At 50.9% G+C, this 12682-nt stretch overlaps 4 protein-coding genes across 4 annotated transcripts; 2 read left to right on the forward strand and 2 right to left on the reverse strand.

The window, feature by feature from the left end:
* Positions 1 to 258: 258 nt before the first annotated feature.
* BO85DRAFT_510572 (ankyrin) lies at positions 259 to 2121 on the forward strand (the record flags this gene model as incomplete). Its single annotated transcript, XM_025664551.1, has 2 exons — positions 259 to 379; positions 476 to 2121. 2 exons carry the CDS (start codon positions 259 to 261, stop codon positions 2119 to 2121), a joined length of 1767 nt encoding a protein of 588 aa, XP_025517590.1.
* A 469-nt stretch (positions 2122 to 2590) lies between these two features.
* On the reverse strand, positions 2591 to 4725 carry BO85DRAFT_247943 (putative aquaglyceroporin). Its single transcript, XM_025654910.1, has 4 exons — positions 4433 to 4725; positions 3747 to 4381; positions 3150 to 3691; positions 2591 to 3093 (listed from the first exon to the last, which is right to left on the reverse strand). The coding sequence occupies exons 1-4, from the start codon at positions 4470 to 4472 to the stop codon at positions 2781 to 2783; spliced, it is 1530 nt and encodes a 509-aa protein (XP_025517591.1). The 5' UTR covers positions 4473 to 4725; the 3' UTR covers positions 2591 to 2780.
* A 944-nt stretch (positions 4726 to 5669) lies between these two features.
* BO85DRAFT_510578 (short-chain dehydrogenases/reductase) lies at positions 5670 to 6789 on the reverse strand. The gene is made up of 2 exons (XM_025664552.1): positions 6432 to 6789; positions 5670 to 6335 (listed from the first exon to the last, which is right to left on the reverse strand). The coding sequence occupies exons 1-2, from the start codon at positions 6781 to 6783 to the stop codon at positions 5680 to 5682; spliced, it is 1008 nt and encodes a 335-aa protein (XP_025517592.1). The 5' UTR covers positions 6784 to 6789; the 3' UTR covers positions 5670 to 5679.
* A 948-nt stretch (positions 6790 to 7737) lies between these two features.
* Positions 7738 to 12610, forward strand: BO85DRAFT_510588 (ABC transporter family protein). Its single transcript, XM_025664553.1, has 2 exons — positions 7738 to 8241; positions 8323 to 12610. The coding sequence occupies exons 1-2, from the start codon at positions 7798 to 7800 to the stop codon at positions 12328 to 12330; spliced, it is 4452 nt and encodes a 1483-aa protein (XP_025517593.1). The 5' UTR covers positions 7738 to 7797; the 3' UTR covers positions 12331 to 12610.
* Positions 12611 to 12682: the final 72 nt, after the last annotated feature.

Raw genomic sequence — 12682 nt, forward strand, 5'->3', positions numbered from 1 at the left:
AAAAACGAGGTTCTGTGCCTGGTCAAAATTTTTTTCATTTCCCTTGTCTGTGTGGTTCCGCAGGGCTTTCTCGCAAGGGGCGAGGATTCCATCTTGATACCACCTCACCATCTATATAATCAACTTAATCCCAATAAGGGAGTTAAACTATCCCATCCTTGACAAAAAAAAAAAAAAAAAAAAAAAAAAAAAAAAAAAAAAAAAAAAAAAAAAAAAAAAAAAAAAAAAAAAAAGAGATCAATTCCAAGCTCAGCAATCATGAGTCAGCAGGGGAATCCTATTATCCCTCACTGCATTTTCTGCAACCAGGGACACCCTGAGCCCGCCGGGGATGCTATCTACGAGCACATCGAACAGCACCTCGATGACCTGAACAGACGTTTCAGGGAGAAATGAGCCGACAACGAGGAAAACTCTACGATCATTGACTGCGAAGAGTGGCCTGGTTGCCGTCACAGGCCTCTGACCTCAGTAGAGGGGGATGCCCATGCTATCCATTGGGCATTCGTGGATGTCGCACGTCTCAAGAGGCAGGATCCCGATGAAGAACATATCTCTTGCGATTTATGCGGCACCCGTCATGCCACCTTGGCTAGAGAAGATCTCGAAAATCACATTCGCGACTTCCATAACTTATTGTTCAATAATCCCATGGTGGCGCACCCTTCGCCATCTGAATTGTCTGAACTTCCACCGTCGGCGATGACTGGCTCCGAAGCCATGGAGCTTGACGCGGCAGAGGAGGATCAGGATGGCGACTTTGAAACTGATGATGTTGAAACGGAGGAGGTTAGAGCGCAGGGGTCCAGAGAGGAGGCCGCCGCCGAAGCCCAATACGACTCTGAAGAGGAAGAACCCAAAGACGTACCTCATGACCTCAGACCAGTCATCAGGAGTCTCGAACAAGCCCTTTCGAATAACATCATGAATATCAACAACTTCCTTCAGGTTATATGCAATATATGCCGTGATCATCGCTTTCCCGTCGAACACCTTCCCCAGCTTGAGATCCATAATGCTCTCCGAGCTAGACTTGCTCCGCTTGTACAGGAATTGATGTACATACCCGGGGTCTCCCCACCCCTTCGAGTGTCCCCCCACCATATTTCGTTGAGACTCCGTGGGTCCACCATTGGCGAAGCCCTCCTTGCAAAGAAGGTCAGGCCGATCCGGGTTCTCTGTGATCTAGGGTACCCCATTAACGTTATTATGGAGAGCAACGTGACCGTGTTGGGTGCGGCCATCCTACTCCGGCATACCAAACTCGCCCAATACCTCCTGAACCCTGGAATCAAGGAAAAGTACGGCGTCGACCCTTTCGCTAGCGTGACTACGGACACCAGATATGGTAACGGCTTCACCCCGATTGCTCTATGCGTGTGGAGACGCGAGCACAACACCCTAAGGACCATCCTCAGCTACGAGACTCCCCCTCACGTCATGCGAACCGAGGAGGTAAACCGGATCTTCCGCTCGCAGTCCTGGGCAAACATCAGCATAACACTGGGCGACCCATACTTCAGAAACGCCATCTTCGCCCCACGCAGCCCTCCTATCTCCCCGATCCACTCCGCTGCTGTCAACGGTGACACCGAAGTTCTGCGACGCCTCGTCCAGTACGAGAGGTATCGCGGGAGCCGAATTCCCAATCTATCCTCTTACATCAACTCCGAGAGCAGCACCATAGCCGCGGACTCAACCCCTCTCCTTGTCGCCATGCACTACCGCAATGAATACGCCGTGTATGATCTCGCATGTCCCGACATCGACCTCTCAAAGCAAACCTCCCGCATGGTCACTCCCCTATATTACGCTGCCCGCGTAGTCAATATCAAACTAGTTCAGGCCCTGTTGGACCAAGGTGCTGATCCGAAACAGGTTACAGGCCTGGGCACGCCTATTCATGCACTGGTGCATAATTATAAGGATGCCAAGGCAGATCGGGAGGATTTGCGAAATCCCCGGACGTTCGAGACCCGCAAACAGCAAATTGGCGAGCTTCTGAATCTGTTCTTGGATAGAGGCGTCGACCCAAATGTCAGGGCTACGGCTGTACACCGGGACCCAGGACGGCTATCGAGGAGGCTGAGAGCGTGGGGTTTTGGGAGTTTTTGGAAGTGATTCTGGCTCGCGGAACTGCTGCTGCTGCCGCCGCCGGCGCCGCGTGAGATGGGCACGATGGTACTGTGATACTGTGGTACTTTGCTTAGGTACTCTTGCTTTGAAATCGTAGAAGCTAAAATAAATAAACACACGTTGCTTGCTCATGCTTCCTTTGATACATATCAAACCGTAGTCAGTTGATCCGGCTTCAATAAATATGTCCCTGAACCATCACCGTCCTACGGACTAGGTTTGTAGACGACGAGGTAGTCAGTGGGAACCTTTTAGATGATTCATTGGAGAGGCAGCTTAGATCTCCCTTTTTGCCATGTATCTCATCTGGTCGATAATGAATGATGTCGTTCGTTAAGGCATAGTTCACCTGGCCTCAGATATTGCTGGTCTGGCATTCATTGCCTGAGGTACTGGGGTAGGGTTATCTAGAGGTGCGAAGAATCCTATTCTTAATACTAAATTGTACTTGGATAGATTTTTAAGATGGCAATAACACTATCCCCAACACCAAATAGATTTAAAAAGAGACATTTTCCTATATAACTCCAAATACAAAACAAAACAAAAGAAACTCCAGGCTAATGCGACGCTACCGTATATTGCATGCAAACCACGCCATAATACACAAACAACTCCTTCCTTCCCAGATATCCAGACTAACATCAATCCTGATTCTCCTCCACCGCCCTCTCAATATCCCCAATCTTCCGCCTCCCAAGGCGCAATTTACTCCGCAGGTTCTTCTCCTTGATCAGCAGAGCGCGCTTACGTCTCCTCGGCGGGTAATTGATCGGGCTTTCGCCGCCGGTGAACACGACTAAGTCGTAGATGAACGCGCCGAATAGTCCTCCGAAGATGTCGGCGACCCACGGGCCCCAGATCCACCAGGCGTGGTACTCTTTGAAAAGATGTCCGCCCCAGCCTGCCATTACGGCGACGAGACGAGGGCCGAAGTCGCGGGGACCGTTGAATGCGCTGGATGTTGGTTAGTTGCTGTGTTATAGGGTGGGGTGATGAAGAGAAGTACGTACCCGCCTGTGTTGTAGCCCAATGCTAGGACTAGGACAGTGATGAGGATGCCGATGATGAATGCTTGCATACCTGCTCCGGGGGGAGCGTTGGTGTCGTCACCCAGGGCCATGATGGTTCCGACGAGGATGGCGGTGCCTAGAAATTCGTTGAAAAATGCAGTAGCTGGGCTGACGAATTGTTTCGGTAAAGTGAGAAATGCTTGGCTGGCTGTTGTTTCGCTTTGTGGTAGATTACTCTCGACGGAGAGGTTGACGATGGCGTCGTGGTAAATGGCGTAGGCGATACCGCCGGCGGTGATGGCGCCGATCAGCTGAGCAAGGATGTAGATTACGCATCGACGGGCGGGAAATCCTCGCCAGACGGACATGGAGATTGTGATGGCAGGATTTAGGTGGCCACCAGAGATGCCACCGACAATGTAAATGCCGATCATGAAGCTGAAGCCCCAGCACGCGCTTTGGCTCATCCATGATCCGGCTTGTTGGTCCGATGTGTAGGTTGCCAGCCCACCGCAGAGGCCGAGAGTGATGGCTAAGGTTGTCTGGTGATTGTGTTAATGAGGCTGGACTAAAGTGATTGTCTAGGTAAGTACTCACCCCCAACCACTCGCCCAATGGTTCCCTCAGATAATACCGGATTTTGGACCATTTGTTGAAAAATCCCATCTCGTTCTGCGGCTCCTCGCCATTCTGTCTAGCTTCCTCCGTCTGCGGGATATCCGTAGGCGGCTCTTCTGCTGCTGGAGGCGGGCGTTCTCGTCCTCCTTCTTCTCTTTCTTCCTTCCGATCCTCTGGCAAGGCTCCATACCGCATTCCATCTCGGACAACATGGGGTAGCGGCTGCGCTAAACTCCAGACCGGCTTGTCCCCTTGCGTGTTTCCATACTGAGGATTGAATGACTGATACTCTGGATGCATGTAGGCACCCTGGTGAGGGATTGGTCCGTAATACGCATTCGGACCTGCCAAAGAGAATTGTGCCTGACTCCCATAGCTCTGGTTTCTCAGGGTAGCGGGAGGTTGACTCCGATAACTCTGGTTTTGGGATACGCCAGTGCGGTGACTGGCATGACTTTTCTTTCGCGAGAAATTGGAACGCTGAGTTCCTTGGCTTTTGTTTCGAGAGACGCCCTTTCTGGGCTCTCTCTGGGGAGACTCTTCATTTTGGTCTGCTTTGGAGGATTCCTCCGTTGAGTCGGAAGATCGATAGTCTTTCGACTCGGTCTCGACCTCTACGAGCTGTTAGCGGGATAGTCTGTCTGTCTGTCAAATTTTACACTTACGATCGAGTTCCTTGTTGAGAGACCTAACAGGGTGCACCATGGCAGTGAGGTAAGAAGTCGGAAGTTTGTACAATGGCAATAAATTAGCCTGCTGTCGGAGAAAATGGATATCTTATACTTAGGGGGTCTCGTCGGGAATATATTGTACGGTGCGCCAAGATTGCGTCACAGAAGCAGACCAGGGAACAGCCGACTGCAACCATTGGTGGCTTCACACCCAAACCCTCGAATTTTCCACGCCACACCTAAATAGACCATTCGGCAGATTCTGCACGTTTCATCCATAGTTCCAGCTGATAGATCTAGGCGGGTTTCGGTAGAGTAGGTGAGAATTATTCTATCGGAACTGATACCAGCAAATGTCAGCCGCGTTGAGGCGATCATTGAGAGACCGCCTTGTTAGTGAGACGCCAGAACCGGGATGATTGCCATCTAGTGAGCCACCATGCCATGGCAGAGAATCGAATGACTTGTTGCCCGCCCCACAAACTTGCGTGAAACTTGAGCAGTTGGTGGCCTGCCAGAGGCATAAAGAGGAGGCAGGTCCTCACGAACAAAGTGTCTCTATTCCGATCCTAATTGGCGGGTTGCATAACCTCACACTGTGCGACCTGGGTGGGTGGAAACGGATCCGTTCCTTGTACGATCTCTTCCAGTCACCGATGGCGGCGTTTGATCGGCGGCTTCGGGCCCACCCGTGACATGCTGGCCAACAGCCTTTGTTGTACATGGTAAATAGTAGGTTACAAATGAGCCGCCAGTGACCAACTCAAACTCTGATAAGCCGGGTTCGAGGCCGACACTTCCAGGGGAAGTATGGTGAGGCCATGCGCCAAGAGGAGGCTATGGCCGTGGTTCTGCTAGGTCGGCGTGGAAAATTGTGCCTGCAGACGTCATTGGGCTGATGCAGGTGCCACCAGCTGTGATCTGTCTCTACATAACGGCCTCCTCTCAAAGGAGTGAGAAGTGAAGCCATTATGGGAGATACAGAACAAGAAGCAGAATAAAGTTGACGACAGAGAAAGAGCGGAATTGCCTGATCCGGCAAGTGACAAACATGACGTCATCACGTGGTCCTGCCTGATCGAGACTCTGCACGTGATGTGAAGATACACTCTCTTAGCTATTGTCAATAACTTCATTTTGAAGTCATCAATTCATGCCATTGGAACCGTTGATTTGACTAACAGTTCAAGAATAATATAAAATTCAATCTCGGCTACAATTCCGATGCAACCCAGCTTACACTATACGGCATTCACCCCCGTGATCCGCTTAAACTGACTCTCCGTATATCTCCAGACAATCTCTCCAATGCCCATCTCTCGCAGGTCTTTCAGAACCTTAATCGCATTATCCGAGCTCTCCCCATCGGAAGTAACAGAATAAACACCCCCTCGCAGCATCCCATCAATGCCCCGCGCAACCGCGACTCCCTCCGACAGCGGCACCCCATCATCCCCATCTCGCGCTGGATACTTCGCACTTGTAGCCACAAAAAGATGTCTCTCTTCACTCTCTATGGCAGGAATACAGATCCAACGGCCGAAAAGCAGGAGAGCAAGCCACACAATCCACATACGGACATTATCGACTTCTCTGGTTATTCCGGTCTGGACAGCCCTGGGGTGAGTATTAATAAAAGACACAGTTGGGGCCTTTTCAGCTAGTTTTTCAAAAGCCACTGTGGTCAGTGAAGTAATATGTCCGCGGAACAATGGAGCTGACAGCTTTCTTCCCTCGAAGTCGGTGGTGTCGATGGGGCCTTCAGATCCGGCTGCCCCGACGGTTACGACGCGGCGGAGGCTGGTGGCTTGTTGGAGGAGAGGGAGGAGGTTTACAATAAAACGCATGCGGGCAAAGTAAAGGAGGGATGTGATCTTGCGGAGTCCTTCGGGTGTTTCTGCAGTATGGAGATCAGTTGTTCGTTCTGTAAACTTCTGTAGTTCAAGTCATGGTGCGGCAAGAGATATATATATCCGAACCGGCGATTACCCACCGTTGTGTATAGTCGCTATACCAGGTGTGAGAACGAGGAGATTGAGAGCTCTCTCCCTAGCCTTGATGTCACGACAAACCTCATCGACATTGCAGAGCAAGCTAATATCTGCAGAGATGAAGATATACTTCCCCTCGGGGTTGAGGGTTTCGCATTCAGCGATGATGCGGTTGGCTGCTTCGTGTTTGCGACCGACGAAGTAGACACGCGGCCGTGCAGCATGCTTAGCGAACTGCTTGAGGGTTGCTTCGCCTATTCCACTTGTTGCTCCGACGAAGAGAGCCACCATGCCCTCAGGAAGGGAGGTAGCAATCTGGGCATTGGAGGATTGGATATCGGCGAGGACTACCATTTTGTGGATATTAAATAAAGTAGAAGTAAGTTACAGTGAATTGACGGAGTTTGGAGTATAAGTGTGGCGACTGCACCATGGTCATGGACAAATTAACTCTTTATATACTTGTAAATGATCAATACCATCGTCAGATTCTTTGCAACTTCATCCAATCAACATTGGTAATCCGAACAGGATGCTTATGCGATTAGCGCTCGGGTTCATCCGTATCCGGCACGGATTACACTTTCCGGGGACCCGGTTGGGCCAGTCGACCCCGGATCATGGAGGTTCTAGATACGAGCTTCAGCACGGACGTTACACTATATTATTTGCTTGAAGGGAGAAGATACGGGTAGGGTTTGCATAGTAGCCTCGTGTTCTCCAGTAACATGCATCCCTGTGCAACAATCCAATCTTGGTGGTACTTTGCCCGTTCGAGTACCGAAGGCCGATCCTCGGTTCTTCGGGCTTGGCGCTTCAGGATTTTATCGCCGATCAGAAATAGCCCTCCTTACAGTTTCATGCTCAATCACAGATTTCGTTTTATCTATGATGTTGACATATATTGGTGCATGATATTCTGGATGCCTGGCATGTCGTCGTCATTGCCTGTTCTCTCCACATCTAACAAATCACAATGGTAGCCCCCACTACCTAACTTTGAACTCACACTTGCCACATGCAGAACTAGCCTCAGCCCTAGTCGCAATCGCAAAATGCCCCCAAATCAGATAAAACCATGAATACAAGCCTGGTTTGCCTCCGCCAACCAGAGACATAATCAAAGCCAGAGTGGGGGAGATTGCGCCGAGTGGTACGTCAGCCGGGCAGCCAAATCAAACCCGACCTCCGACTTTAGATCCACTGTAGCGCTTCCGCCGACGCGACAACCACGAGTCGGCCATCCTATATTAATCCTGCAGCCTGCCATCACCGCGCGAGAAACGCTCGGGCGTCTAATCTTCGATTCTTCAACGATGCTCGCTCGGGAATTTGCTACCGAGTTTTTCTCGGTAGTCATTCAGCAAGATGTCTTCTCAGACGACAAGCGAGGGGCTCCCCCTCGCGGCCAACATATTCGGATTCGGTGTGGCGGCCTTGGTGGGAGGGAGGGCCTTTATCGCCATCGTGAATCGACTGCGACATCGACAATTAACCCTCGACACAATGATTCAAACGGATGGGTATGAAGACTTCGATGGAATCGCGACACCACAATCAATTAAGGAATTTTCCGACAAACCGCAACGCGTCGCACTTGCAATTGGTACCGGCATTGGTGTATGGCTATCGCTATCGGAAGTTGTCGTGTTTAGCATTGTGTCTGCCTCCACCGGTGATTTTACACGATGGATGCGACTAGGGGCCTGGGGGACTCTGGCCCTCAGTACAGTCGCAGTCTGGATGGAAGACGAATGCACGCTTCGGTTCAGACACGGTCTCCAAACAAGCATCGGCTGCGTCGCTATGATGGTACTTTTAGTTGAGGATCAGTACCGATGTTATGAGGCGTTGGATTTCTCCTTTCTGCCCTGGTTCTTTCTACTTGGCCAGTGTTGCGCCGCTTTGGCTGCCTGCATGGCCGGAGCATCGTTGCCTCGTCGACCGGACGTTTTTCGAAATGGAACAGTGGTGGATCGCAAAGGATCGACAACCTTATTGGACCAATTGTTCTTTGGATGGGTAGGCCAGCTGCTTTCTGCGGGTCAGAAAGATGAGCTGGAGATCAGCCATCTGCCTGAGCTGGAGTACAATAGCCGTTCACCTCAGCTTTTTCAAACTTTCAGCCAACAATGTACGGCTTCCAGCAAAAGCCTTTGGAAGGTCCTCTTTTTCAGTCATCGGAAAGCGCTATTCATTCAACTTGTTTTGACCTTCTTGAATGGGACCATGGCATTTGTGCCCCAGTTTTTTATCTTGGGAATCTTGCAGCGTCTGGAAACCGACCCTGATGATCCTTGGCTATGGCTATTTGTTCTCGGGCTCGGCGCGTCGACTATCGTATCTGCTCTTATCGAAAATTGGAATCTCTATGTATCGTCAAATCTGATTGCAGTGAGGCTGCAGGAACAACTATCAACAGTGATATATGACAAAGCGTTACGTTGTCGTGCAGTGAACAATGTCGGAATGGATTCGCAGAGTGCCAGTACCACCAGCCCGACCAGTCAGGGTACCATGAACCTGGTAGCTGTGGATGCAAAGAAAGTAGCTGACTTTTCAGCGGTCGGCTTTCATCTTTACGAGGCACCGTTGAAACTCATTATTGCTGCTCTCTCTATCGGCCGGTTGCTTGGACCGCAGTGCCTACTAGTCGGTGGCTTAGTTCTTCTTCTTGTATCTGCAGGAAATTTCTACTCAGTCAGCCAGTTTTCGAAGCAACAAAGAGGTCTCTTGAGGTCTCGCGACAGCAAGATGGGAGTCATCAACGAGGTTCTTCAAGGTATCCGCCAAGTCAAATTATCAGCTTTGGAGGAAAAATGGGAAGACCGCATCAACGAGTCAAGAGGGAAGGAGCTGCACAGCCAGTGGCAAGTTTTCAAGTGGGAGCTTCTCATGTTCGTCGCCTATAATATCACCCCCGTTGCTGTTTCCGCCGCTTGCTTAGGCACATATGCCCTTTTACATAACGACATGCCGGCGTCTCTCGCTTTCACCTCAGTCTCGCTCCTCGGTGCACTTGAAACCCCCCTTGCAGTTCTTCCCCAGATCCTCTTGAATGCAACGGGAGCACAGATCAGTCTGCGGCGAATCGAACGTTTCCTTCGAACTCCAGACAGGGATGTCGATATTGCGCCCGCTGATGGGGTTGTGCTGGACCAGGCCACAATTTGCTGGAACGAAAATCAATACACTAAATGTTTTTCTCTTAAAGACATGTCTTTGACATTCCCATACGGCGCTTTGAGTATCATTACGGGGCCGTCTGGCTCTGGCAAAAGTCTCGTTCTTGCAGCAATACTTGGTGAATGCGAGTTCTTGCATGGCAGTGTACGACGGTCCCCAAGCCTGGCGGTTGCCTACGTTGCCCAGGAACCGTGCTTGAAAGATGGGACAATCAGGGACAACATCCTTTATGGCCTGCCGTTTCAGCAGGAGCGCTACCGGCGCGTTCTTTTCGCCTGCTCCCTTAATAGCGACATAGATAGTCTAGTGCTGAAAGATGAAACCCCGATGGACGACCAAGGGAGCAATCTCAGTGGTGGCCAGAAATGGCGTATCTCCCTTGCGCGCGCACTCTACTCCGACGCCGAGATAATTGTACTGGACGATATTTTCAGCTCCATTGATTCTCATACGGCGCAGCATCTATATCAATATGCTCTGACGGGGAGTCTCGCCGAGGGACGCACACGCATACTGGCAACTTACCACCTAGAACTGTGCTTACCAAGAGCCGAATACGTGGTTGCTCTTGACACCAACGGACTGCAATATGCTGGCCCGAGACAAAACCTTAGGGATATGGGGATATTCAAGCATATGGCCCAGGCTGCAGCAGGAGTGGAGAGGGCTTCTCACACGAAGAAAGGCTCTCTGGTATCGAATGTTCAGTCTTCGGAGAACTGGATAGGAACGCTATTACCTAGTGAGCAAGAGCAACTAGAAGACTCAGCAAGGCAAGATGATTTGCGTGGTGAGGCCAATACACGAAACCAAAAATGGCGAAATCGTCAACGAATTTTCCAATTAACTGACGCCAAGTATCTTTGCTTGCTTGTCTTGTTCTTGCATCTGAGCTATGGCGGACTAGCAGTTGGGCGAGGTCTGTGGATGATGATCTGGAGTAACAGCACGAACAAGAGCAGGAGCACAGAAGACATGGATACAAAAGAAGCCCAGTCCACCGGGGTGAATATTACGTGGTTCTTATCTATATACCTATTGTTGTCAATCTGCTCATGCATCGTCGCGATCAGTCGGAGCTTCCTGGCAGTGCGCATCACCTTGAAGATGTCACGAAGACTTTTTGAAAAGTTCCTCTCTTCGGTATTGCGCGCTCCCTTGCAGTGGCTCGACCAGATCCCAGCTGGAAACATTCTGAACAACTTTTCTGCCGACTTCAGCTTGATCGACTCGCGCCTTCCATATGACCTCAACTACGCACTTGGTGTTGTGTTTGATCTCCTCTCCATCGTGTTGGCTGCCTCCCTGGTGAATGTCTGGCTGAACCTCCTCTCCGCCTGTTCGCTCTTACTGGCGTTTTACTACGGACAATTGTTTATCAAGAAGATCCGCGCCATCAAGGAACTTGAAAGTACCATGCGAAGCCCAGTACTTCACCATCTTTGTGCCACCGTGGATGGAATAATGACCGTTCGTGCCTACCGTCAAGAGGAGACCTACCGAAAGGAAATGTATGCCAAGATTGACCGGCATTGCCGGGCATCCTGGTGTCTCTGGCTGCTTACACGTTGGATCGCCGTTCGCGCAAGCACCATTGGCGCCGCTTTTACCACCGCGGCCTCTATACTCGTGCTCTCTTCTAACGGTATCACAGCTTCTACTGCTGGATTTGCTATCACGTTCATCATGCGGTATAGTGGCGTTATGTCTCAAGTGATCAGGCAATACGCGAACCTCGAGATCTCTCTGAACAGCGTCGAACGTGTCTCGTGGTCTCTCGACATCCCTGCAGAAAAATACGACTCAACCGACCAGATGCCTGAGTCCTGGCCCGCGGATGGCCAAGTGGATGTATCAGAGTTGACCGTCTGTTATTCGCCCGATTTTCCACCCATTCTGTCTGATCTATCCTTTTCCGTCCCGCCAAACTCCCGAGTTGGAGTGGTCGGTCGTACCGGTGCAGGTAAGTCATCGCTGGCAATGGCCCTATTTCGCTTCCTGGAAGCCCAGCAGGGAAGTATTCATGTGGCGGGGGTGGACATTTCGACCATTCCGCTTCGCCAGCTACGGACGCGCTTGGCAATCGTACCACAAGACCCGATCCTGTTCTCTGGCACGATTCGCTCCAACCTCGATCCCTTTGACGAGCACTCAGACCAAGAGCTCTTGTCTGCATTGCGACGCGTGCACTGGACTATTCCTGATGCTGACCATGACGGAAATCGTCCTGGATCGCCATTGATAAAATTCGATGAGGATGATGATTCCAGAGAAGATCTGCTTGACTCTCTGGAACTGCAATACCAGCACCCACCAAGCATTCTAAACACCGCAGTCACCGAAAGAGGCGCGAACTTCTCCCAAGGCCAAAGACAGTGTCTCTGCCTCGCGCGGGCCATCCTCCGCCGGCCTAAAGTCCTAGTTCTAGATGAGGCCACCTCAGCTATTGATAAGGCCACAGATGCAGTGATTCAGAGATCGATCCGGACAGAGTTTGGGCACAACGACTCATCGTTACTGGTCATCGCGCATCGCATCAGCACCATTGTTGACTTTGATCGCGTGCTTGTGCTGGACGCCGGCCGAGTTATTGAATATGGGACACCTCAGGAACTGGTATTGAATCAAAACGGGGTCTTTCGCAGCCTAGTAGAGAGCAGTGTTGAGAGAGACGAGTTGTTAGAGACTATGCATGCTGCCGGTCCGTGCACCTGACACTGTCATAGCCCCGAGTCACTACATCGACAAGAGGGATACAACCGACGCCGATCTTCAGGGGCTAATGCAAGCCGTTAGCGCGCATGCGCTTTATCGGAGGTATCTACGCAGCTGAGACCTACCTTGCGAAGAGATAATCCAGATGCCGAATCGCCGAATACTGCTTAGAGTCCGCTGGGCGAAGGTGACAAACAAATATCCCTCAACGTCGATCCGACAAGCCACGGTGTATCGCTCGGTGTTTAATAATCCCTTTCTTACAAATCCGGCGTTTCCGGATGCTTCTCTCGCCTTCAAGTCCTGAGGATGATCCCAGGGTTGTCGCGAAAAAGAAGCGAAAATCCAGATG

The sequence above is a fragment of the Aspergillus piperis genome (assembly GCF_003184755.1).
Source record: "Aspergillus piperis CBS 112811 unplaced genomic scaffold BO85scaffold_5, whole genome shotgun sequence".
Lineage (NCBI taxonomy): Eukaryota > Fungi > Ascomycota > Eurotiomycetes > Eurotiales > Aspergillaceae > Aspergillus > Aspergillus piperis.

Excerpts from the sequence above, each read along its gene's own strand:
- BO85DRAFT_510588 (XM_025664553.1), top strand. The coding sequence starts at position 7,798 with ATGTCTTCTCAGACGACAAGCGAGGGGCTCCCCCTCGCGGCCAACATA. Across the intron at positions 8,242-8,322 it reads TCGGCTGCGTCGCTATGATG|TGTTGCGCCGCTTTGGCTGC; the intron begins GTACTTTTAGTT and ends CTACTTGGCCAG.
- BO85DRAFT_247943 (XM_025654910.1), bottom strand. The coding sequence starts at position 4,472 with ATGGTGCACCCTGTTAGGTCTCTCAACAAGGAACTCGATC. Across the intron at positions 3,692-3,746 it reads CATTGGGCGAGTGGTTGGGG|ACAACCTTAGCCATCACTCT; the intron begins GTGAGTACTTAC and ends CACAATCACCAG. Across the intron at positions 3,094-3,149 it reads TTGGGCTACAACACAGGCGG|CGCATTCAACGGTCCCCGCG; the intron begins GTACGTACTTCT and ends ACCAACATCCAG.
- BO85DRAFT_510578 (XM_025664552.1), bottom strand. The coding sequence starts at position 6,783 with ATGGTAGTCCTCGCCGATATCCAATCCTCCAATGCCCAGATTGCTACC. Across the intron at positions 6,336-6,431 it reads TATAGCGACTATACACAACG|AAACACCCGAAGGACTCCGC; the intron begins GTGGGTAATCGC and ends TCCATACTGCAG.